The 20,656-nt window shown below is 48.3% G+C and overlaps 2 protein-coding genes and 1 long non-coding RNA gene across 5 annotated transcripts in view; 2 read left to right on the top strand and 1 right to left on the bottom strand.

Moving 5' to 3' along the window:
- Positions 1–7,070, top strand: part of IFT88 (intraflagellar transport 88) — a 60,791-nt gene extending 53,721 nt beyond the window's left edge. For all 3 annotated transcript variants that reach the window (XM_055542580.1, XM_055542579.1, XM_055542578.1), the window contains 3 exons: positions 3,151–3,217; positions 6,440–6,550; positions 6,769–7,070. In XM_055542580.1, coding sequence (XP_055398555.1) covers positions 3,151–3,217; positions 6,440–6,550; positions 6,769–6,890 — 300 coding nt within the window. In that variant the 3' untranslated portion in view covers positions 6,891–7,070. The remainder of the gene's footprint in view (positions 1–3,150; positions 3,218–6,439; positions 6,551–6,768) is intronic.
- Positions 7,071–8,563: 1,493 nt separating this feature from the next.
- On the bottom strand, positions 8,564–10,202 carry LOC129624541 (uncharacterized). The gene is made up of 3 exons (XR_008701005.1): positions 9,968–10,202; positions 8,922–9,097; positions 8,564–8,647 (listed from the first exon to the last, which is right to left on the bottom strand). It is a non-coding gene; the product is annotated as an uncharacterized LOC129624541 (long non-coding RNA).
- Positions 10,203–10,308: 106 nt separating this feature from the next.
- Positions 10,309–20,656, top strand: part of IL17D (interleukin 17D) — a 30,838-nt gene continuing 20,490 nt past the window's right edge. Inside the window, exons 1-3 of the mRNA XM_055542576.1 lie at positions 10,309–11,111; positions 11,447–11,607; positions 12,062–12,357. Of these exons, the coding sequence (XP_055398551.1) occupies positions 11,593–11,607; positions 12,062–12,357 (311 nt within the window). The 5' untranslated portion in view covers positions 10,309–11,111; positions 11,447–11,592. The remainder of the gene's footprint in view (positions 11,112–11,446; positions 11,608–12,061; positions 12,358–20,656) is intronic.

The raw sequence follows: 20,656 nt of genomic DNA, 5'->3' as shown, positions 1-20,656 counted from the left end.
TTCACCTGTTCAGGAAACAGTCTAATGGGGAAGGTGCTCCAGAAGCTGGTCACCTGGTGGGAGAATAAAAAGAATGCACGTCACTTCCGCCCAGCCCACAGACACAGTGTGCTCCCCAGAGAGGGTGTGGCTGGACCTCAGGGCCTGGCCCAGAGGCGAGAAGGTGCAGCCATGTTCTAGGGTTTTTTGGAGCTGAAGCCACAAAAAAAGGTCTGCAGTTCTGTTTTCTATTGAATTTGAAGTCAGTCTTCTTAAGGATTCTTGTTAACATCTGTTCCTTGTTCTAAGACAAGGCTCTAACTCTTACGGAATAAAAGCCCTGTGGTGGACAGAACCCTGGGCTTTTGTCCTTCTTATCCGCAGTCAGCGTTCAGAAACTGTCCACAGTGAAATCAGGTTTGTCCCAGTCTGTCCCATTGCTAGAAAATGGCCACAGACTTGGATGTCAGCAACATCCAGTCACTGGGAGAGTTTGCAGCCCCACCGCCACCCCCGGGTCCTGTGGCCACTCTCGGGGGCAGGCGACAGTGTGGCCGGAGGGCACCACACGGTGGGTCCCTGTGGGGGAGCAGTGTTGTGTGCTCACTGCAGGGAGGATGCCATCTTCTGACACTCCTCTGTTTACATTCTTCTCTCATTTTTCCCCCAAAATGGGAATGGCATCTTTTTTTTTTTTTCATGTTATTGGAAAGACAAGTGTTATTCTAAAAATATAGATAGATGACTTTTGTAAGTAGTATTCAAATTAAAATGTGTAGAGAAAAATCTGAAAATCATTAAACCATGACTTTGAGATGACTATTATTATCATTTTGGTATTTATATTCCCAAGCAGTTTTATAAATATATACAAACATATATTCAATACACATTTTAAAATGGGAACTTTTTTTTTTTTTTTAAACAAAAGTGAGATTTTTACAAAATACTGCTTATACCCTGCATTTTCCCCCTACTTAGCAGAACAACCTGGGGAGCTTACCGTGTCCCTGAAGGCAGACCCCTGTCATTTTTTGTGGCTGTGCTGTCACAGCTGTTTCCTTCACATGTCAGTCCTGCATCCGTACCTCACTCCTCCAGATCAGTCCAGATTCCCAGGAACTTGATGAGGTGTCGAAACTCTGAGAAGATGGCAGCGTCTCTCCTCCTGGCATCAGCACAGACCACCTGCTGAGAAAGAAATGAGACAGGCTTCTCAGTCACTGAAATGTGCCTGTGTCCCTGGGCCTGCGTCTCTACCCGCCCTGTTCGCTGTGGGGCTGGGCCCCTCAGTAAGCCGTTACTGTTGTACGTGCTCCATTACTCTTCTTCCAGAAGGTTCCCCCAGTCTGGACCTGTCCCTCCTGCCCCCAGGTGTCCCTCTTCTTTCCCTACTGGGAGGAAGATTATATGGACATTTGTCTTTACGAGTTTAATTATTTTATCATTGGTCTAAGTCTTTTAACTATGCTGGTAATTATTCACCTATGGGCTTCTTAGGTGGCACTGCTGCTGCTGCTAAGTCGCTTCAGTCGTGTCCGACTCTGTGCGACCCCAGAGATGGCAGCCCACCAGGCTCCCCCGTCCCTGGGATTCTCGAGGCAAGAACACTGGAGTGTGTTGCCATTTCCTTCTCCAATGCATGACAGTGAAAAGTGAAAGTGAAGTCGCTCAGTCGTGTCCAACTCCTAGTGACCCCATGGACTGCAGCCTACCAGGCTCCTCGGTCCATGGGAGTTCCCAGGCAAGAGTACTGGAGTGGGGTGCCATTGCCTTCTCCGCAGGTGGCACTAGTGGTAAAGAATTCTCCTTCCAATGCAGGAGACACAGGAGATGCAGGTTGGATCCCTGAGTCGGGAAGATCCCCTGGAGGAGCAAACAGCAGCCCACTCCAGTATTCTTGCCTGGAGAATCCCATGGACAGAGGAGCTTGGTGGGCTATGGTCCATGGGATCGCAAGGGTTGGACGTGACTGAACATCTAAGCACAGATGAAAACCAAGTTTCTACAATCAGAGTATAGATATAAATATTTTTATTTTGTTACATCATCTTTGGGTTTTCTTTTGTCTGTGGAGGCAAAGGGAGAGATGGGGTTCCCAGTGAGGTTTCTTTTTAATAGAAAATAATTTGAACATGTTTACTGATATTTAGAAGACTGGAGTTTTAGGAGTGTTTCATTGTACAGACTTGAGTCTTGGATCATGGAGAAAAAGTGTTTTCTTCTTCCTAGCAGACTACATTATCAATAACCCCATCCATGACCTGAAAATTTATAAATAAATTGGAGAGTTGTCAGGTTTGAGGGTGTAAATAATGTGTCCTTTGAGTTATTTATGGAATTATGTTCATAGTATTAAAGATCTAAATAAGATATCAACCTTTGTTGAGAAAATTTAATTCAGTTGTAAATAGTTGTCCAACACTGTCTGTTTCTATTCACTGAATACTGTTTTCTCTCAACAAATCTTTATACGTACAAGAAACTGACAGTGCTGAAGGCAGGTTCAGTATTAATTCAAAGATTCTAACTTGAACAAAACACAGAATAACCATAAGATTCAGAAAGAAACCTAAGAATGTCACAGTTTGGAGATAATTCTTATGATTTATGGGTGCTTTATATCTAGGAAAGTAGACTGCTGGGCAGACCTTAGGTGTTTGTGAGATTTAATAGTGCGTTTACTGTGGAAGGTGAATTTCAAAGCTCTGCTGTCCTTTTCCCCCTGAAACAGTTCTGGTCCAGTGTTGTCACATGGGGCTAAAGCAGAAACAACCCACTCTCAAGTCCCCTTCTCCCTCCACCTTTTTAGCTGCTGTGTTTAAGATCTTAGCTTTCACATCTGGAAAGTACTTGGTTTTTAAGTTACTTGCAGAAGCATGGGTGACCCTGCCCTGTTAAGCCCGAGTGCCATCCGTATGTGTAGTGGGACTGGGGTCTCCAGGTTTCCCACCTCATTTCCAGGACAGCTGGGCCTTCCTCCTGTGGGACCAACTCCAGGGCAGGTCACGTGAACCCAGCTTGGGAGGCAGGACCAGTCAGGCCTGGGGGCCGTGTTTTAACAATAAATCAACGCTTGGCTATGGTGGTCCCTGCAGGATATTCTTACTTTCGCTGAAGCAGGACTTGTGTCCAGCGTGTCCTTGTTAACATGTGGTCTTCTTGCTCTAGCGCATCAAATCTGGCCGGGACAGCAGCGGGTGTCCCCGCGGCCGGAGAGACGGGAGTGCAGGCAGTGGTGAGTGTCCATGACCCTGGAGAGGCCGGGGTGGGCAGATCCTAGTGCACTGGCTTCTGCAAGCCCCTTGAAACAATCCAGAAACGTCCTATTTGTTTTTTTATATACAGCACACCTCACTTACTTTCACTTTTAGTCACTTATCTCACTTACTTTAAGTTACTTTTCTAAGCATCAGCCTGCTGTATTATGAACAGGTGTTTGCAGGTGTTAGTTGTTAAGTAACCAGCCCTGTTTCTGCTGATTGATGAGTAAATGGTCATGTTGGGTAGATCATCACAAGCGTCCATACCAGTGAGGTTTGCTGTGTCACAGTGTTCAGATGGATGTTGTAAGGAGGGGTTTCACAGGATGCTGATGGACCTCTGCATGTCAGTGCAGAAGTGGTGCCAGCCTGGGCACTGGGCAGCATGCCTCTGGACCAGCCATGCAAACCCTGCTGCTTTGGGCTGCTCCTGAGTTCCTGCTCTGTGACATCGTTACTTATTAAGAAGATTTGTTATGTTTTCCTCCCCCTTTTCCCCGTCAACAGAATCCACCTTCTTTCTCTATTTCAGGGGATAGTAGAAGTTATATTTAGGGGAAGTTGGGTGGTTTTAAGGGAACTAATTAGAAAACCAAGTGCTAAATTGGGATCCAAGTTGTGTCCACACTTAGCCCCGCCATGCACACAGGACTGACTTAATCCTGTTGTCTGCTTGTGGCCCAGGGGGCATGACGCAGGCAGGCCTGGCCTGCAGCTTAGGAAGGCCTTCCTTTCATTCCTTCATTACTGTTGGCTACACACTGGGTGCCAATGACATGAGACAAGGCCCTTGCCCTCAAGGAAGTCAGGATCGACTTGGAAGGACCCACGAGCCCTGATCTACTGTGGGCACTGGGCACTGCCTGGCGGAGCGGGGCTATGGCCCAGACAGCCTCTCCTTGAGGGCGGGGCTTTGCTCCCCAGGTGTGTGCAGCCACTGCAGGCAGCCGGGCGCCTGGATGCCCCAAGGGGCAGCCCCACTACTCCAGGGGAACCCCAGCTATGTAACACCCCTGGGGATCACCTCAGTATCAGGTGACATCTCATTACTTCAGTGAAACGGGAATGTTCACACTGAGGATAAATTATGGCCCAGGATAGCTTCAGGTCAAGGCAGGTTTTATTCTTGACATGAAGCTGTGTTCCCCCCAGAAACCTGCTTTAGCGTGGTTTGGAATTGGGCTTGTAGATGAGGAACATGGGCCTGCATGCACCAACAGTTCTCAGTGGCCGGGAAACTGTGGACCAGCCTGTGCGTCCATGAGAAGAGCCTAGGAAGGGCCCCAGCAGCCCTCTGCTCCCGCTCCCCTGCTCTTAGGAGGCAAGCTCCCGGGCTATGAGCACATTTGAATTGGGTGTCCCTTTAAGGAATAACCCTAGGGGAGCGTCAGTTCTTTACTGAAGTTCAGGATCCTATGCTTCCCTCTAGAAATCCTCGGTTCAGAGTAAGCAATCGGTTCCTCCCAAACCCACCACCAAACTGCCTTCCCGGGTCATCATGGGCTTGTGCTGTGTGGCTGAGGCCCCTAGAAGGCCTCACGTTTAAAGTCCACTTTGGAAGCTCCGGCCCCCCTAGCCAGGTGTCCTGAGAGCTGCTGAAGCTGAGCCAGAGCCCTGAGGGCAGTGTCCAGCCTCAGAGAGTGTCCCCAGGCCCTGGGATTCTGCCTTAGGCCGAGAAGGGCCAGGGCTGTGCGGAGAGGGGCCTCCTAGGGGCTTCCCCGCTGCTGCTGCTGCTGCTGTTTCTTAGCAAATTTTCCCTTCTCTCATCCGGCTTATGTCAGCCCAACACAAACAGGCAGTCCTGGTGCACAAACAAGCTTCTGGGAGCTGAAGCTGGGCTTCCCAATGGGCCAGGTGTCAAGGCCTGGCCCTGGGGCGGCACCCGGCTCTCTTGCGTCTCTCTCCCAACACTTGCCTTTTTGTTCCTGGTTTCCTGTCATCATTGATGGCCCCACCTCCTCCCCAGGCCCCCACTCTGTCCCGGAGCCTGCCTGTCAGTGCCTCTGCCTCCAGTTATCTCAAGCCCGGGGCCAGGCTCTCCCTGGCTTTGGGGTCTGAGTCTACCGGGCTGTGGCACCACTTGGATTCCTCCCCACTTTGCCTCCTGGGCCCCTCCCGAAGCACCATGGGGCCCCCGTGAACATGGCCCACCTTAAGCAGTGTCCCCTACCCTCACTTGCTCACTGAGAAACAGCACAGCCTGCGTGTTAAAGGGTGCCCAGTCCTACCACTTCCACTTCTGTCCTGGGAGACCCAGTGATGCGCGTTCACGTCTCAGCGTGGACAACTCTGGCGCTTCTGTCTGGGTGAGAATCACAGTTCACAAAGGGGAAAGGGGTTTCTTCATGAGTCCAGTTGAGGGCAGACCTGAGCTGGTTTAAGTGTAGTGTGTTGAAATAAATGCCATGCCTACAACTGGACTTTTAAAGTGTTGCCTAGGAGAGAGGACCATAGGGAACATATAATCAGAATTATTAGTTTGTACAAAATTGCTCTTTTTGAAATGTTTGAGGGCCTTTGAAAATGGTTCTTTTTTGTGCATCAGACGGGTCTCATTGTAGCCTTATTTCTCAATAATTTGTTTTATAAATCTCAGTGCCCTTTCTCACGAGGGGTCCTCAGGTTTTATCGTGTATCAGAGTCACTGGGAAGGCTGGTTAAAACAGATCCAACCCCAGCCTCTCTGAGCTGGCCAGTGATGGGCCTGGGACTTTGTGTTTCTGACCGGGTCCCAGCTGTGGTGGTCCCAGGGCCACACCCGGAAAACCACTGCTGCGTTTTACAGGAAGGACCTTGTGTGGGTGAGAGGTCACTGCTGCCACTTTTCCCCCAGACCCATGGCCATGCAGTGCGAGTCTGCTCCTAGCCCACTGAGGCTGTGAGGCTGTGGTGGCTCCCAGGCTGCACACAGGTGGTGGCCCAGCCCCTCCCCCCAAACTGGGAGGCCTTCGCCAGTGTCTCCAGCACCCGGTGGGATGTGAGCCATGTAAAGACTACTCAAGTGATGCTCTGACGATAGTAGAGGTTCCCACCAAGGGATTTCTTAAAAATTTCAGAAGACAAGAATTACATCCCTTGGAAACTGGGTGTCAGATGAAACAACCAGCCTGTTTTTTGACAGATAACTATACTGTAAGATTCATAATGCAGTGTGGTGTTCCCCCGGCATGTTCAACACCTGTTGTTTCCGTTTCCAGACAGTGGCCAGAACTGTAGCGCCGGCAGCAAAGGCGAGCGACTGAGTGCCCAGCTCCGAGCACTGCCTGGCACAGACGAGCCTTATGAGAGCAGCAGCAACAAGGAGCCAGGTGAGTGCCCCTGGCCCGTGGGTCTGCCGGGATGGTGGAGGGGCAGACGCGTCCTCCTGGGGGTCAGTAGGAGTTTCTGCAACACAGACAAAGCTTCTCGTGACTTGGGAGGCATTCCTGCTCACTTTGGGTTGCATACTGTTGACAGTGAGTCTAACCGGTTCTACATTTGCTGTTTTTCCTGTTCCTCTAATGTCACCATCTGCTCTGAAACCCAGACGCCTCCTATGTGGATCCGCTTGGCCCTCAAATAGAAAGACCCAAAACTGCAGCCAAAAAGAGAATGGAAGAGGATGATTTTGCTGATGAAGAGTTAGGAGATGATTTGCTTCCAGAATAGTATAATTTTAATGTGTTATTTATTAAAGAAGTCACCTTACAAGATTATACTCATGTTGAACTTTGGATTAAATATCCAAACTTTAATTTTGCACACTGTCCAAACTTTTAATAAGTGTATTCTGTTCTATGAGTTATGGGTTTAGGTTTTGTTTTTAATGGAATAAAAATGTGAAAATAACACTTAGGCCAGCGACTGACTTACCCTTTTGAACACGTTGATCCACAGTAGGAAGTAAATCTTCTTCCCTAGTGGTTCAGTGGTAGAGAATCTGCCTGCAAGGCAGGAGACTCAGGTCCAATCCCTGGATCAGAAAGATCCTCTGGAGATGGAACTAGCAACCCACTCCAGTATTCTGGCCTGGAGAATCCATGGACAGAGGAAGGGGTCACAAAGAGTCGGACACAACTGAGTGACTAAACAACAGTAACAATGAAATATGGACAAGAAGTAAATCTTGCAGCACTACCTGGCACCCACACCCACGTAAGTATCCTAATTACTGAGGTATGTGCTGCTCTTTTCTGTAATTTCTTAGACAGTGTTAGTAGTGAAAGCACTGTATTGACTTAATGGTTTGTGGCTTGAAAAATACTGTGCTCAGATATACCCTTGATGAGTTGTTGTTCAAGCAAACTTGCTTGGTGTTTGGGGACTGAGTCTGGAAGTTTTGCCTGGTGGGGGCTCCAGCACTAGTGAAGCAGTTGTATCTTGAAGGCAGGAAGGTGTAGTGACAGGAAATACCAGATCTTGAGCCTCTCAATCTTTTCTGTAATCGCCGCCTCCTGCAGCCTCATAGCACCAACCACCCGAGCAATGGCAGCCTCAAGGGGGCTTCCCCATCAGGGCTCTGGGTGCGGGGTCAAGGCCAGGACTGCCTGCATCCCCCGCAGTGCACCTGACTGGTTGGCCGTGTCCTGTGGACTTGCACTGGTGGGCAGTCGGGAGAAGTGGCTTGTCTGTAACACCTCATGAGAGGAGGGCCCATCTGTCTCATCTCCTTGTTTCTGCCGTGTGCACACTTCTGTTAGGTGCAGGAGAGAAACACCTAATTAGAGCACGTTCCCTGCTCCCTAAAAAGGTCGTGACCCAATGGGGCAGGTGTTCAGCAAATACATGAGATGTCTCGTGTGTGGGAGAATCTGAGGACACGGTCACGACCAAGACAGCAACACCCAGTCCTCAAAGAGCTTAAATTCTGGCTGGGGAGACAGATAGTGAATGTAGTTTTAGTGGGCTCTAGGGCAGTTGCTGTTCAGTCACTCAGTCATGTCTGACTCTGTGACCCCATGGACTGCAGCATGCCAGGCTTCACTGTCCATCACCAACTCCTGAAGCTTACTCAAACTCATGTCCATTGAGTCTGTGATGCCATCCAACCATCTTATCCTCTGCCACCCCCTGCCCTCAATCTTTGTCAGCATCAGGGTCTTTTCCAATAAGTCAGTTCTTCGCATCAGATGGCCAAAATACTGGAGTTTCAGCTTCAGCATCAGTCCTTCCAATGAATATTTAGGACTGATTTCCTTCAGGATTGACTGGTTGGATCTCCTTGCAGTCCAGGGGACTCTCAAGAGTCTTCTCCAATACCACACTTCAAAAGCATCTGTTCTTCAGCACTCAGCGTTCTTTATGGTCCAGCTCTCATATCCACGCGTGACTACTGGGAACACCACAGCTCTGATGAGGGCGGTTAGAAGATGAAATGAAGGCGCATCAGGAGAGTGTTGATGGTGGAGGAGATGATCTGGGAACCCCTGTGGGAGAGGTGTTTGTATCAGTACCAGGTGATGATTCGAGGGCAGCAGTGCCTGGGCAGGAGGAGCAGGTGCTAACCCACAAGCAGGAGGATCTGGGGGTGTTGGGGGCAGAGAGCTAGGGTGTCGGGTCGTCGATGTGGTGGGTGCAGTGTGCTCGGGAGCGGGCAAGGGGCTGCTGTCCACCAGGGAGGCAGGAGTAGGTCTTTTCTAGCAACAGCAGAGAGGAAGGTGAGTGATGTGATCTGATTTATCTTCTAGAAAGTGACCCCACTGGTGTCATGGAGATGGGGGAGGGGACCACTCGCAGAGGCCTGGGTGAGAGGTCACTGGGCTGGCCTTGTTCTGGCAGTGAGAGCTGTTGGGATTGGTCCAATTCAGCCCATGTTTAGGAAGTGGAGCGTGCCCGTACAGGAGACTCGGGTTCAATCCCTGGGTTAGAAAGATCCTCTGGAAAAAAAAAAAAAGAAAGATCCTCTGGAGAAGGAACTGGCAACCCACTCCAGTGTTCTTCCCTGGAGAATCCATGGACAGAGGAAGGGGTCGCAAAGAATTGGACACAACTGAGCGACTAAACACCACCACATACTTAATGAAATAAACATGTTGACAGTTCAGTGCAGCCCTGACAAGTGAGATAAAGGCACACCCAAGTCCTGATGAGGGAAGCCCAGAAGGGAGGCTGATGGCCACTTGCTGCTGAGGAGCTGAGCGGCTGCTGGTGTTGCCTTTTATGGAGGTGGGCGTTCCAGGGGGAAGGCCGTTGGTCACCCCAGGCCAGGGCTGCTGCTCTAATTCCCGGGGGAGAACAGCAGAAATTTGTGGGTGTTAGGTCATGGGAGGGCTGGAAGCAGCACGAGTAAGAAGTGTGTAGAGCCCGGGGCATGGAGGTGAAGGGGAGCAAAGATCCGAGGCCGGACATGGAAGCAAGTCATCTTGGGAAAAGAGACCGTGAGTCGGGAAATGTGATGCACAGGGGTGTGGGTGGAGGCCTCAGGTATGTGGCATAAACAGCTGTGTGTGGTCAGCCAGCTGTGTGAACTGAACAGAGTAGCTAAAAAGGATCAAGGGACTGGGGTAACTGTCGAACGGTGGGGGGAGGACACCAGGACTTGTTGGGGTGGGAAGGAATGGTGAAGAGGCAAGGTCAGAGGTCAGAGAATTGCAGAAGGTGAGGGAAGAAAGTGCTAGTGCCTGAGGTGAGTCACAGGCTGCACTGGGAACCGGTATCCACAATGATCATACCTGGAGGTGGGGGGTGGGGTGTGTGTGCAAGGGGCGAGGCAGGGGAGAGGGATGGGCCTCCACATGCTCCAGTACCTGAGACCTGATGGGGAACGGTGGGTGGAGCCGGGGTAGCTACTTGGAGGCCAGTTTTGGATGACTCCTCAGGTGTCCAAGGTGGGGAGTGACGAGCAGGGGTGGGACATCCGGGTGCTGACAGAGGACATGGCAGAGGAAGAGGCGCTGATCTTCACAGGAGGGAAGGAGTTCTGGTCTGCCCTGACCCAGAAGGTGAGTGGAAACAGCTGCCTCCACAGTGGCTCTGGGTGCCTAGATGGGGGGCTGGGCTTTTGAGAACTTCCTTCCCTTTTTCTCACTTGTCTTAGGGTGGGATTTGAATTGTTAACATATTTATTTCATAAGTATGTTCACTTCATAAGTATGTTCTGATCTGAGGGTACTGACTACTGGATTTTGCACCTGTTAGAAGAGAATTTCTCAACTTTGTTTAGTATCAAAAAGACTAATTGTATGTTCTATCAAGTGGGCGAGCATGTTCAACGTTTATGACCTTTCATAAAATGAACACTGTTGGAAAATAAATATTTTCGTTTCCAAGTAACGAGGAGAGAGAAGTTGCCGAGTTATCAGACAGTGGAAGGTATTTCGTTGAATAATGCAGAGGGAAGTCTGGTCTGTACCACCTTACCTTTCAAAGTATTCCCACACCTTTACCCAATTGGGGGGGAAAAAAAACAACCCACAAACAATATGCTTGTGCATTGCTATGTTTATTCCCATTTTACCATAAAGGAAACAACACAATTTATCTACTAGTCAAAAAAGTAACCTCAAAAGGAATGTTTACTCACCAAGCTGTTAATTGCTTAAATTGGCAATTTCTGTGGGCTTTTTAGCAGTAGATAGGGCGATTCCTCTTCAGTTATAGGGTATTCAAGGCATACAAAAGTGTTGTTTTTCTACACAGCATAACTGAAATGTGTTTTCACCAATGATTTACAAGGCAAATACCAAAGCTAGAAACCGTTCAAGGAACCATAAATCGTGTATTTTCTGTACCTTCGGAAACCTTTCAGCTCTTATCATTCTTTTGTTTTTATTGGCGAAGTATAACTGCTGTGAAATGACCGTATTCACCAGGCCGCCACCTAAAAGCATTAAGGTAGATTTATAGAAGGAGCGAGCGCGTTTGGTTGTTCTTGAAGTAGAATCCCTCCAGGTAAGTATATTGTCTTTATTTACAAAGAATCGGTCTTATTTCACACCACTGCTCGTGCGTAGAGTCCCGGCTTCAGGAGCAGGCGTCCAGACACCCAAAGGTGCGCCCAAAGGTGCCGGTTTCCAGCCACAAAAGGGCAGCCTGGGTCGGGTGTTTGGTGCTCGGTTTTCTGAGCTGCTGGGGGGCGGGGGTGGGTGCAGAGAAGGGCCGTTTCCTGGGCGTTTGGAGGAAGGACAAACGGCCGCTTCCCCACCCGGTTCGGAACACTGAGTCTCCAGTCCCTCAGGAAGGCGTGGTGAGACAGGCTGCCTCCAGGCCCGCGCGCTCCTCTCCAGGTGCCCGTCGTCCCGGGGCTCTTCCCGCGCGGCCGGACCCTCTGACTTCCCTTCCAGCCGAGGCGCCTCCTTCCGCTCGCGCCGCGCCGCGCGGCTCCGCTCGGACGTGTCCGCGCCTCCGCGACCACCGGAGCCACTTCGCGGCGATGCTGGGGCCGCCGGTGAGTGCGCGGCGCGAGCGCTCGACTCAGTCCCGGGCCCGGGCGGCTCGTGGGGTCCGCGCGCCTCGGACACGCGGGGGCCGCCGAGGGGCCCGGGCGCCGTCACAGGCACTCGCAGCCCGCGGCGCAGCAGCCCGGCCGGCACACGCACACGCGCACCGCACACCCGCGCTCCGCGCGGACCCCGGCTCGGGGCGGCGGCGGCGAGGGGCGCGTGGGCCGGCGCGGGGCAGGGCCGCGGGGTCCCCGAGGACGGCGCACGGGCGGGGAGGGCGCGCGGGGCCCGGCGTGGTCCGCACCCATCCTCCGGGCGGGGGCGCGGGGCCCAGGGGTGGGGCGCGGGACGGGGCCCCAGAGGCGGAGGGCGCGGGGCGGGGACCCGGGGCGGGGGGCGCGGGAGACCGGGGCTGCGGGCCGCTCCTGCGCGCGGCGCTGAGCGCGGCCTGTCCCGCAGGTCTGGGCGTTGGTGGCCGGTGTCCTGCTGGCGCTGTCGCCGGGCCGGGCGGGGGGCGCCCCGAAGGCGGGCCGGCGGCCAGCACGGGCGCGGGGCTGCGCGGACCGGCCCGAGGAGCTCCTGGAGCAGCTGTACGGGCGACTGGCGGCCGGCGTGCTCGGCGCCTTCCACCACACGCTGCAGCTGGGCCCGCGCGAGCAGGCGCGCAACGCCAGCTGCCCGGCCGGGGGCAGGCCCGCCGACCGCCGCTTCCGGCCGCCCACCAACCTGCGCAGCGTGTCACCCTGGGCCTACAGGTGAGCGGGGCGCCGGGAGGGCGGGGGGCGCCAGGGGCCCGGACTCGGAGCAGGCCTTCCCGCAGAGGCCCTGCACCTTCCTCTGAGGGGACCGCGTCCTCCGGGGAACTCGTAGTTCTGCCAGACGCCCCAGGGTTTCTTGAGCACCTGCTCTTTGCCAGGTACGTGGTTAAGTGGAATCCACGGGGGACCGAGCCGGGTGGGCTTTTGTTACAGGCTTTGTACCGGCGGCCCGTGCGGGTCTTGCAGATGTTTTCCGGGTGCCTGTGCCCGTCCAGGGACAGCTGGACATTGGATCTCAGTAACGCATCTTCCGAGTCTTCTAGCCCTGGCCGACGGTAGGGGCGGTGGGGGTCACCAGAGAGTAACTGAGGTGGGAGGAGGAGCTGAGCATGCCGTGGTTGGCGGGGTGAGGATGCGCGCGGCGCCGGGCACTTTGGAGGTTGGGGATCTTTCCATGGTTTCTCAAGAGGTCGGTCATCTCGGAGGAAAGGAGCAACGTGCATACAGGGCCAGTGTGGCTGGAGTGTCAGCACACGTGTGACTGTCCCCTTCTTTCCCCACCATCCCCGTGCCAAGGCACTCATAGACTGCACAAGGCGGGAGCCTTCACTCCGAAGCCTCGAGAAAGGGAAGGGGTGACCCGGAGAAAAGGAGGAGAGTGAGGGACCCAGGCCTGTATATATGTGTGCTTGTGCGGGTGTGCATGTGTGTGGTGGGAGCACAGGCCTGGGTTTGACTTTAGCAGGGTTGCAAAATTGATATTTATCCTTGAGGGTGTTTTTCAATCAAGGAAGCTGTCCTTGAGCAGGGTAAACTGGAAGAGAACACGGATACTCGAACTGGGGCGTAGAGGAGGTGAGGGCAGGACCAGTTCGAACAGCCTTGCTTCAGGAAGTGAAACTGACCGGGTTGAGTGGAGGATGGCTATTGCGGGAGGTAGGGGCTCAGGACAGACATCCACGCTGGGGTTTGTGTGCAGGGAACCCGTAAAGAACCCCAGGCTGCTTCCCTGGTCTCAGCCCCACCTTCCCGCCTCCCCTTGCTCCCCCCTTGTGCTCATTCTGATGCTCTTGGGACTCATCCTGGCATTGGTCTCTGCCTTCCCTCCTCCTCCCACCACGCCCAGGGCCCCAGAGGGTGGGTTCTTGTCCGGCCCCTCTTCATGTAGCCTCCTGTACACCCTTTGTGTGCCAAGTGTCATCGTGGACAACACACTCCTCTCTGCAGGCGGGTAGCTGCTTCTCAGGCCAGCTGAGGCCCGGTGACCATGGGACCATGAGGGGCGTGTTTGCCACGCATCTGTCTTGCAGTGTCTTCTAGCAGCAGCACGAGGAACAGCTTGTTTGCGAGGAGATGAGTTTTCAGAGCTGGGCCTGCTGGTTCTCATCCCTGAGACTGGGGGTTGGGAGCATGAGGGTGTGTGTGTGGAGACCTAGCCCCTGTCTCCCCAGGGGAATCCCCGGCGCAGAGAGGTAGGCCTTGGAGGGGAGAGATGATTGTTGAGAACAGCAGCCAGTGTCCCGGGTGCTGCCAAGGAGCAGGAGTTACACCTGTGTGGTTTTCACGGGTCTCGAGGCTGGTGAGAGTGCATCTTATGAGGACGTGGCAGCCGGCCCTACCTTCTGCAGGAGGTTGGCTTCTGGGCGGGGCCAGGGCTGCGGGTGGCTGGCCGCTGGGGGACCCCTCTCCGCCCCGCCCTCAGATTGCCTCCCAACCTCCTGAGTTTCTGTGAAGATTAGAAAAAGTCGTGCACGTGGCAGCCAGGAACCTATTCTAAGCTGTGGATGGCGGGGTGGCTTCTTAGGTGTTCTTGCCTGGCAGGTCTTGAGCAGAATAGTGGCCTTACCTGTGTGGAGTCAGCTCAGACTCAGAGTGGTGTTTAAGGCTAGAACAAAGGGAACTGGATGAAGCCACTACTCGCCAGACCAGAAAGGCACAGAAAGTAAAGGACCACTTTATGGGAGTAAGGTAGGCTTTGAAATAGAAACTTGGACTATAAGGTAGCTTTCAGTGTCTTTAAGGGAGAGACAGGTCATTTGATAAATGGTGTTGGGACTGTGTAACCAGCTTGTAAAAGATGCAATTGGATCTCACCCCTGTATGAAAATGAGTTACAGATGACTCAAAGACTTAAGTGTGAAGAATAAACCACAAAAACACATAAAGAGCGGTCAGTTATATTCATACTCTTCAGTGGAGAAGGCCTGTTTAGTAGTTTCCAGTCCCCCAATGGGCTTCCCTGGTTGCTAGGTGATGGTGAATCTGCCAGCCAGTACCAGAGACCTGGCTTCCATCCTTGGGTCTACAAGATCCCCTGAAGGAGGGAATGGCAACCCTGTCCAGATTCTTGGCTGGAGAATCCCATGAACAGAGGAGCCTGTTGGGCTGCAGTCCATGGAGTGGCAAAGAGTTGGACACGACTGAGCAACAAAGGACATATGTAAGAGACCCCCAAAGTCACAAAAGAGGAGATCGATACATTTAATTGCATAATTATCTGCCATTTCTTCTTGGCAAAATTGAAAAAAAATACAGCGGCAAACTGGAAGAAAGTATGGTAAAAAAATCCATGTGACAAAGAGCTTGTTTTATAAAGAGTGCTTACAAACGAAGAAAAAGATGTGATGAAAGGATGACAGAGGCCGTGGACTGTCCTGGACAGACCTTGCCTTCAGGTGTAGTGTTGTACCGAGAGACCTTTCCTCGTGGGGCATTCATCAGGCGGGGCTGCAGGTGTGTGAGGGGAAAGGGTCTCCCAACCCAGTGTCGGTGTGACTGGTCCAGCTTCCATGGAAGAGAGTTGGGGAATAACTATGACAGTTTCAAATCCCTACCTTGTCCTTCCGTGATTTCCTCTCCCCATTGGCAACCAGCCACTAGTTTGCTCTCTGTATCTGTTTTGTTTTATTGCTTCTTTTGTTTTTTAAGATGTCACATACAAAAGGGTAACAGTGTTTGTCTTTTTCTGAATATTACCCTCCAGATCTGTCCACAGTTCTGCAAGTGGCAAAATTTCATCTTTTTCTGTGGCTAATATTCCCTTATATATATTTACCATGTCTTTATCCATTTGCTTGTTGATGGACACCTGGGTTGCTTCCATGTCTTGGCTGTTGTAAACAATGTTTTATGAATTTTTGGGTAAATGTATCGTTTTTCATCTTTTCTAGATTTATATCCAGGAGTGGAATTGCTGGATCATGTGGTATAACAGTTCTAGTTTTTAAAAAATTATTTATTTACTTTTGGTTGTGCTGGGCCTCCGTTGCTGTGCAGGCTTTTTTCTGTAGTTGTAGCGAACAGGGGCTACTCTCCAGTTTCAGTTTGCACTGAAACACAGGTTTCTCATTGTGGTGACTTCTCTTGTTGCAGAGTACAGGCTCCAGGGCATGTGGGCTTCAGTGATTGCGGCCCCCCAGGCTCTAGAACATAGGCTCAGTTGCTGTGGTGCATGAGCTCAGTGGTTGCGAGGCATGTGGGACCTTCCTGGACCAGGGATCAAACTGGTGTCTCTTGTTTGACACCAGTTTACCACCATTGTTTACCACTGAGCTAACAGTGAAGCCCTATTGTTGGTTTTCTGAGGAACGTGCACAATTTTCCATAGAGGATGCACCAATTTACACTCCCACCCACAGTGCACAAGGGTTCCTTTTTCTCCACATCCTCACCACCATTTGATTTTTGTGATCTTTTTGATGATAGCCATTCTGACAGGTATGAGGTGATAGCTCTTTGTGGTTTTGATTTGCATTTCCCTGATTAGCAGTGTTGAGCATCTTTTCATGTGCTTGTTGGTCATCTATATATCTTCTTTGTAAAAATGGGTATTCAAGTCTTCTGCCCTTTTTTAATTGTTTTTTTTTTTTTAATATTGAGTTGTATGAGTTGTTTGTATGTTTTTGATAGTAATTCTTTATTGGTTTTAACAGTTGCAAGTATCTTCTCCCATTCAGTAGATTGACTTTTCACTTTGTTATTAGTTTTCTTTGCTGTGCAAAAGCTTGTAAATTTATTTATTTTTGCTTTCATTTCCTTTGTCTTAAGAAAAGAATTGAAAAAATATCACTATGATGTATGTCAGTGTTCTGCCTGACCTTTTGTTGTGAATGTATAGAAATGCAATGGATTTCTCTATATTAATTTTATTGTCTACAAATTTACTGAATTCATTTATGAGCTGTAGCAGTTTTCTGGTGGCATCTTTAGGATTTTCTATGTGTAGTATCATGTCATCTGCAAACAGTGACAGTTTTACTTCCTTTCCAATTTGGATCCCTTTTATTTCTTTTTCTTCTGATTGCTGTGGCTAGGACTTCCAATAGTATGTTGAATAAAAGTAGTGAGAGTGGGCGTTCTTGTTTTCTTTCTTTCTGTCTTAAATTTTACTTTTCCACATTTTTTAGAAAATCAACTCTCTGTTTTAGAGGTGAGAGTTCTATTTTTTTTTTATTTTTTAATTGAAGTATAGTTAATTTACAATGTAGTGCTCCAGGTGTACCGTAAAATGATTCAGTTATATGTTGTGTGTGTGTGTACACACACATACCCACTTTCCCCCTGGTAACCATAAGGTTGTTTTCTACATCTGTGACTTTGTTTCTGTTTTGTAAATAAGATCATTTTACATTTTTATAGATTTCCCCATATATGGGGTGTCATATATTTGTCTCTCTCTGTCTTACTTCACTATGATAATCTCTAGGTTCATCCATGTTGCTGCAAATAGCTTTATTTCATTCTCTTTTATGGTTGAGTAATATTCCATTGTATATATGTACCACATCTTTACCTGTTCATCTGTTGATGGACGTTTAGGTTGCTTTCATGTTTTAGCTATTGTAAATAGTGCTGCAATGAACATTGGGGTGTGTGTATTATTTCAGATTATGTTTTTTGACAGGATATATGCCCAGGAGTGGGATTGCAGGATTAGATGTTAGCTCTGTTTCCTGCATACTGTTTTCCATAATGGGTGCACCAATTTGCATTCCCTCCAACATCTTCTCTAGCATTTATTGTTGGTTGACTTTTTTATTGATGGCTGTTCTTAGGAGGTGTTACCTCATTGTAGTTTTGATTTGCATTTCTCTAAAAAGTAGTGATGTTGAGAGCATTTTTTAATGTGCTTTTTGCCCATCTGTATGTCTTCTTTGGAGAAATGTCCATTTAGTTCTTCTGTTCATTTTTTGATTGGGTTGTGTTTTGTTTTTTTTTTTATTTTTTGATATTGAGCTGCCTGAACTGTTTGTGTATTTTGAAGGTAGAATCACTGGTTGGTCGCATCATTTGCAAATATTTTCTCCCATTCAATGGGTTGTCTTTTCATTTTGTTTATGGTTTCCTTTGTTGTGCAAAAACTTTTTAAGTTTTATTTGGTCCCATTTGTTTGTTTTTGTTTTAATGTCCGCTACTCTAGGAGGTGGATTCAAAAAGATCTTGCTGCAGTTTATGTCAAAGAGTGTTCTGCCTATGTTTTTCTCTTAAGAATTTTATAGTATCCAGCCTTACATTTAGGTCTTTAATCCATTTTGAGCTTATTTTTGTGTATGAGGTTAGAAAATGTTCTGATTTCATTCTTTTATATGCAGCTGTCCAGTTTTCCCAGCACTTACTGAAGAGACTATCATTTTATCATTGTTTATTCTTGCTTCCTTTGTTGTAGATTAATTGATCATAAGTATGTGGGTTTATTTCTGGGCTTTCTATCCTGTCTGAGCTAATATGTCTTTTTCTGTGCCAGCACCACACTGTTTTGACTACTGTAGCTTTGTAGTATAGTCTGAAGTCAGGGAGTATGATTCTTCCAGCTCCGTTTTTCTCAGTATATGTGGAGGTATGCTTCCTCTATACCCAGGACTGGAGAGGTTTTTTTTTTTTTTTTTTTTAAACCATAAATAGATTTTGAATTTTATCCAAGCTTTTTCCTGCATCTATTGAAATGATCATATGATTTTTATTCTTAAGTTGGTCAGTGTGGTGTATCACACTGATTGATTTATTGATATTGAAAAAATCCTTGCATCTCTGGGATAATCCTACTTGATCACGGTGTATGGTCCTTTTAGTGTATTATTGGAATCAGTGGGGTAATATTTTGTTGAGGATTTTTGCATGTGTTCATCAAGTGATGTTGACTTGTAATTTTCTTTTTTGTATGATATCCTTGTCTAGTGTTGGTATCAAGGTGATTCTGGCCTTGTAGAATGAATTCAGATGCATTCTTCCCTCTGTTGTTTTTTTTTTTAATAGTCTTCAGAATGATCAACTCTTCTCTAAATGTTTGCTGGAATTCACCCATGAAGCCATCTGGTTCTGCACTTTTGTTTGTTGGGTGTTTTTTAAAGTTATTGATTCAATTTGATTACTGGTTAACTGGTCTGTTCATATTTTCTGTTTCTTCCTTGTTAAGTCTTGGGAGATTGTACATTTCTGGGAATTTGTCCTTTTCTTCTAGTTTTGCTATTTTATTGATACAGAGTTGTTTATAATAGTCTTTTATGATCCTTTGTATCTCTGTGGTATCAATTGTAACTTTTCCTTTTTCATTTTTGGTTTTAACCAAAATCTCTTTTGATGACTCTGGATAAAGACTTATCAACTTTATCTTTTCAAAGAACCAACTCTTAATTTTATTGATCTTTTTATTTTCTTATTTTTTTTGTCTCAATGTCATTTATTTCTGCTCTGATTTTATCTTTCCTTCTACTAACTTTGGGTTTTGTTCTTACTTTTTCTAGTTCATTTAGGTGCAAGGTTAGGTTGTTTGAGATTTTTCTTGTTTCTTGAGTATGTGTCACTATAAACTTACCTCCTAGAACTGTTTATTTTTTTTTAATTTTTAAAAAATATTTATTGAAATAGCCTTCATACTTTTTGTTCAAATGCCCTTAGGTTTTTTTTTAAGTTAATATTTATGTATGTATTTTTGGCTGTGCTGGCTTTTCGTTGCTGCCTGAGGGCTTTCTCCAGCTGCCCGCTCCAGCAAGCAGGGGCTGCTCTCTGGTTGTGGTGTGAGGGCTTCTCATTGCAGTGGCTTCTCTTGTTGTGGATCGTAGGCACGTGGGCTTCAAGAGTTGCAGCTCTTGGGCTCCAGAGCCTGGGCTCATTAATTGTGGCACACGAGCTCAGTTGCCCCAAGGCATGTGGGATCTTCTTGGACCAGGAATTGAACCAGTGTGCCTTGCATTGCAAGGCAGATTCTTAACCAGTTGGACTACCAGGGAAGCTCCTTTTTTTGTTTTTAATTGAAGTGTAGTTTTGATTACAATGTTGTATTGGCTTCTGGTGTATAGCAAAGTGATTCAGATATACATGTATATACGCATGTGTGTGTGTGTATATATATGTTTTCATATTCTTTTCATTATGTTTTATTATGGATATTGAATATAGTTCCTGTGCTATGGTGTAGGGCTGTGTTTTTTATGCATTTTATATACTGTAGTGTGTATCTACTAATGCCAAACTCCTAACCTATCCTTCCCCCTTCTCTTTTGGTAACCGCAGGTTTATTTTCTGTGTCTGGGAGTCTGTTTCTGTTCTGTAAATAAATTCATTTCTGTGACATTTTGGATTCCACATTTTAGTGGTATCATATGGTATTTGTTTTTCTGTCTGACTTGACTTAGTATGATTGCCTCTTGGTCCATTCATGTTGCTGCAGACGACATTATTTCATTGTTTTTCATGGCTGAGTAGTATTCCATTGTATACATGTACCACATCTTCTTTATCCTTCCTCTGTTGATGGACATCTATGTTGCTTCCATGTCCTGGCTCTTGTAAACAGTGCTGCAGTGAACACTGGGGTGCACGTGTCTTTTAGAATCGGAGTTTTCGTCTTTTCCAGATATATGCCCAGGAGTGGGCTTGCTGGGTCATATGATAGCTCTATTTTCAGTGTTCTAAGGAACCTCCATACTGTTCTCCACAGTGCTGCACCAGTTTACATTCCCACCAACAGTGTAGGAGGGTTCCATCTTTTCTACATCCTCTCCAGAATTTGTTATTCATAGGCTTTTTAATGATGTCCCTTCTGACTGGTCTGAGTGGATTTGATTTCATTTCTCTAGTAATCAGCAGTGTTGAGCATCTCTTATGTACCTTTCGGCCACCTGTATATCATTTTTGGGAAAATGCCTTTTTAAGGTGTTCTGCCCACTTTTTTAATTGGGTATTTTGGTTTTCTGTTATTGAGTTGTATGAGCTGTTTGTGTGTTTTGGAAATTAAACCCTTATTGGTTGCATTATTTGCAAATATTTTCTCCCAGTCCTTTTGTAGGTAGTCTTTTCA

Source organism: Bubalus kerabau, chromosome 12 (genome assembly GCF_029407905.1).
Source record: "Bubalus kerabau isolate K-KA32 ecotype Philippines breed swamp buffalo chromosome 12, PCC_UOA_SB_1v2, whole genome shotgun sequence".
Classification (NCBI taxonomy): domain Eukaryota; kingdom Metazoa; phylum Chordata; class Mammalia; order Artiodactyla; family Bovidae; genus Bubalus; species Bubalus kerabau.
Note: the sequence above shows the minus strand (reverse complement) of the source record. Positions and strands in the feature narration are given on the sequence as shown.